The sequence below is a fragment of the Eurypyga helias genome, unplaced genomic scaffold (assembly GCF_000690775.1).
Source record: "Eurypyga helias isolate BGI_N326 unplaced genomic scaffold, ASM69077v1 Scaffold52459, whole genome shotgun sequence".
Lineage (NCBI taxonomy): Eukaryota > Metazoa > Chordata > Aves > Eurypygiformes > Eurypygidae > Eurypyga > Eurypyga helias.
In genome coordinates, this window is record NW_010272479.1 from 1 (window position 1) to 4,989 (window position 4,989).

A 4,989-nucleotide genomic window follows, 5' to 3' on the forward strand; every position below is an offset into this window, starting at 1 on the left:
GTAAATTAGTTGATAAGTTGTATTTGTGCAGAAAGAATGGGCTAATTAAACTATTTCTCCAGTACACAGACACTGTGTGTGTTGACCTAGCAATTAACATTTGCTCTCCAGGGAAACGTACAGCACTGGAGACACTGTTGAACTTACCTAACAAAAGGGAGGTAAAAATGGATGTTCGATTTTCTAAACACAACAATGGAAATAAAAAGGTGAGACAATTCTTTTAGAGTTGTTTCCACTTTGGTTTTAGCAGGCCATTTTCTTCAAATCCAAATTTCAAAAAACTTGTGCTCAGTAATTAACCAAGCAGACCATAAGGAAGAAAAGATTGCAGAGTGTGCCACAGAAGGCTTGGAGTGCTGCACTGGCACTGCCAGCAGCTCTGCCAGACAACAAGAAGGTAAGTGAGAGGTGAGAGAGTGTGTGGAAAATCAAGTTCTGTTCTCTCATACGGCAGCACATGCTGCCATCAGCAGGTAGTCTGGCCAGTTCCAAAACTAATGTAATGGGTGAGAGGGGAGGAGAAGGTAGAGGAGGGGCAGGGAAGGGTAGAGGGAGGGGGTGTGGTCTAATCCTGAACCGATGGAGTGTTTATAAACCAATTTCCACTTTCAAAGTATCAGAAAAATGTATGTAACTCTCTTAAAGCTGTCCGTAAAAGAATATCAAATCCCTAATGAATGTCTTCCCTTTTCCCCCTGACAGACTTCAACTCTCACTAATGGAACTGAACAAATAGATCTAGCACAAGCAATATTTAGCACATAAGATATAAATCTTATTCAAAATATATCTTCTACATTAAACAGTGAATATTGTTAAATTCGTGACCTCAAGAATTCTCCTGAAGTTGGTGCCCATCTTTACCTAATGACCAGTTTTTTTCACTCTGACAGTAAGTCCTAATCTTTCTCCTCAATTCCAATGTTAACCAGCTTCTACCTACCCCTTTCCCTGCTGCTGTCTTGCAAAACTAAGCAAAATCTTAAATTCTCTGCCTGCTTCTACTCACAGGCCCAGTCGTTAGACTGCTAAGCCAGGAAGAATCGGCACGGAATAAAGAAATGCTTCAAAGTATGTACCCTGTGCTTCTTATTCTAAACAAATGGTGGGCTATAAAAGGCAGATGGCTAAAGAAAGATGATCCTGAGCCACCGGGGACAGCGCCTTAGGCAACCACAAACGTCTCTTCCCCATCATGCTGAAGACTTCCAAAGCAAGAAGTCACTCATCCCTTTACATACGTCACTCATCCCTTCGCATATATCGCTACACCTTCGGAGCATTACAAAGGACAGAAGTACTACACCGCTGACTGAAAACTAATGAACAGGAGACAAATACTGAATAGGCTTTCTTGGACTCAGGCTTCACCAAACAACTGAACATACTATTTTACGCTATGAGAAAAATCAATTAAAGTCACATACTGCTTTTTGCTTTGCCAGACCATGCGACATTAAAGGTCATGATGGGTGCAGGCAACAGCAGCTGAACCAGAACAGAACACTAGCGCTGTGCAGGCAGCTTAACAGGCATTGCCAGCGGTGCCGCTGCTGACGTGCACACTCGCAGTGCTTTCACAGACCTCCTTTAACGTCCTATCGCTTCAGAGAACACAGAATGGCTTGTCTCTGCACCTGTGTAGAGAAGGCTAATTCCACCCCTTAAATACACTAGATGAGACACGCTAAAATAGGAATGAGCGTGAGTTAAAACATTTCATAATAATAAAACCAAAAATTCCCTAAGCATTTAACATAACCCATAAATGTGTATTAAAATTCATACAAGCAGAACGGCTTTATTCCCAGTAAGATGATATTCTTAAAAGGAAAAAATGGGTATGAATGTTACTAAATGAACTAAATCAATGTTACTTGCTGAAATCAAATCACTGCAGCGTTTGCCAAGAACATCATGACAAAGTCACAGCCACCAAATGCTGTTACACTGCTCTGGGGCTGAATGTCCAGTAATGTCTTGATCGTGTTTGTTTTAAACTTCTGATATTAAATCTTTATGTTAGACTGTTCTTTGGGACCAATCAATCCTGGCAAAAGCAGGTAAAAGGAAGTTATGTGTTTCATCCTCTGTAAAAAAGAAATGGGTTTCTAAAAGCAAACCGACCAACCCTTCAAAAAACCAAACAGTTCCAATTTAGTAAAATTAAAACCTCAGGTTTTATTTTGTCAATTAGATATTTTCTGCCAATATGCTTTCTATCAGCAGTCACTTAGTATTAAATTCTGCTGTTTCTCTTTACATAGACTTTTTTTTTTAAATATTTACTTATAGCTAGTCAGGAAACTATGACTTTTAGGTCATGAAATTTCAAACCAATTATGTAACAGAAAAAAATCTCCAACAGGTAAGAACCAAACACGACCCAAGGAGTTGACTACTTGCTTGTAAACATTAAGAAAAAAGTTAGGTTTTTTAAAACAAAGCTTTTGTTTGGTTCAAAGGACATTATTTTCTGATGATGTTATTTGCAAACAGAAGATCTTTCTGACAGTGAATAAACTCACCCATCAGCATTCTTCTCCCTTAGCAAAGCAGCAGTTTCTATTAGCTTTTTCCTTCTCTCCCACTGTTTTCTTTGCTTTTCCCGAACCTTTGAACAAGAAAACAAATAGTTTGCACTTCAAATGGTAATCATACATTGGCTCACTAACTGAATCTTCATGTTTTGCATCTCAGATGGCCTAAAGTAAAGCAAAAGACAACTTCCAGAGTTCCACTGTGACATCTGAATAAGCTGTACTTCAGCTTGTCTGGTTCAGAGGGCAGAATTTTAAATATCTAGACACTGTAAAACTTTAATAACCACAATAAATATTCTCACATTTTCTTTCTCTTTGTTCTCTTTGAATTCTACATCTTCGGCGTTAACAGTCATTTTTTCCTGCTCTTCAGTTTGGTTGATCTCCATAGCTGCGTCAGTAGGAGACTCCTCTTCCGTCTCCTGTAGGCAAGGCTGCCTCTCATCAGCCAGCCCATTGCTCTCTTCTTCCACTAATGCGTTCTCTTCAGGTGCCGAAGGCAGAGTCTCTGTAGGAAGTGTCCCAAGGAGGAGACTATCCATTTTGCTGAGAGGAAATTCATGAAGATTGTCAAAAAAAGGTTTTGGAAATCCAAAACAACTGGTAGCAGCTCTAACAGGTCCAGCTCCTGGATACATCTGGATAATGGTTCCATAGCCTGTGAAAGCAAAAGAATCAAAACCACACTGGGAAGCCAGGATTTCTGGGACCAACGAAGCACGCGTTTGGGAGTGGGTAAGTAAATTGCCTGCTCTTACATCCAACCTTCATCAATAAAAGGTTGTTGAAGTATGCCTCGAGGTGGCACGTCTCTATGGGAAGAACACCACTTACTAAAACTCAGGAGGTCACTTAAACATTAGGCACATATTAGACATATATTTAGGATTAGCACAGAACATACACGCAGTGACAAACTGTTAGGTCACCTAATTAAGAACTAAACCCACAAATTTTTAGAGTATTTGTCACTTATAATTATGGAGTGGTTTTTATACAAAATGAAAGCTAATTTAAACAGCATTAACAGGCAAATGATTTCTTCAACAAACTGCCCCTCTAAAGGAAGAGAGGACAGATGTTTAAACATTCTGAAAAGAACTTTACAATGGTTGTTTTGAAATTCCACCTTATTTAATTTACTTCAGAAAGTATGTATCCTTATGGCCAAGGGCTGCTGAAATAACACCCACTCATCGTGGAACTGCCTGAGTGCTTCCCAGCCGACAGACAGCACATCCGGGTGCACAAGAGTCCATCGCAATTCCTACCTTTCCAAGCTTCTGGCACATAATTGTTACCTCTGTCCACTGTCTCTGAATTACTTAGAATGAACCTAATTCACTGAGCTTGAGAAATAAAAGCCAAGTCGAACTACTCCTATAATATGCTCGAGAAAGCGTCATATACTGCTTTTAAAAACAGACATTTTGCTCATGTTAAATCTCTGACACAAGAGGGACAACATCATCTTCACTGCTTCGGGCTCTCCGAGTTCCACTGTTAACTATTCCTGTTTTCTGCCATTCACTTTCCTGGACCTCCCAGGTGGGTGGGAAGAAATCTCCACCTGACCTCCTTACAGCTTTTTCTGAACAAAAAGTCATTGTGCAAAGAGAGAAGCTAAAACAGAGCAGCATACAGAGGTAACTTTAAATTTCGTATTTTAAAAACTAGTGCAAAATAAAGACAACTGAAATATGCAAAATACAACTTCCTCCAATGGAAATAGAAGTCTGACTACTGAAGACAGTAAAAGTAGATTTTAAAATGGAGAATGAATTTTGAAGTACGGCCCTTTAAAAGTATCACAGAGGTGTGTGTTAATCTTAAGTTTCAAGAAAGCCCTCAGCCTGTACCCTAATAAAGCTACGGCGTCACTTACCTCCCATTCGTTCCATCACCGCGCCCAGCACCAGACCTGCACAGGTCTCCATTACGATCATCTTGTTGCCAGCACGGACGTTTCCTAAAGTCAGCATCTGAGCTAGGGTGTCATATCGCAAGTGGCTAGAAGGCAGAGGGTTTTAAGAAATACCAGTAAGTTTTCTTACATTTAGAAATACTGCAAAGTAGTTCAGGAGCCTGTCAAAAAAAGTTGGATTATAGATTGATTTTCAGGAACAGCATCAGTGGCCGCCACAGTCATAGAATCACAGAATGGTTTGGGTTGGAAGGGACCTTAAAGCCCATCTGGTTCCCCCACCCCTGCCATGGGCAGGGACACCCTCCACTAGACCAGGTTGCTCAAAGCCTCATCCAGCCTGGCCTTGAACACTTCCAGGGATGGGACATCCACAGCTTCTCTGGGCAACCTGTGCCAGTGCCTCACCACCCTCTCTGGGAAGAACTTCCTCCTGATATCCAATCTAAATCTACCTGCTTTCAGTTTAAACTAATTACCCCTTGTCCTGAAAAAGTCCTCCCCCCAGCTTCCTTGTAG

General features: G+C 40.7%; 1 protein-coding gene across 1 annotated transcript; it reads right to left on the reverse strand.

Moving 5' to 3' along the window:
* Positions 1-2,527: 2,527 nt before the first annotated feature.
* TRMT6 (tRNA methyltransferase 6 homolog (S. cerevisiae)) lies at positions 2,528-4,556 on the reverse strand (the record flags this gene model as incomplete). Its single annotated transcript, XM_010159119.1, has 3 exons — positions 2,528-2,617; positions 2,849-3,204; positions 4,432-4,556. Coding segments are annotated over 3 exons (571 nt in total), but the record flags the coding sequence as incomplete, so codon positions are not given.
* Between the last annotated feature and the right edge of the window lie 433 nt (positions 4,557-4,989).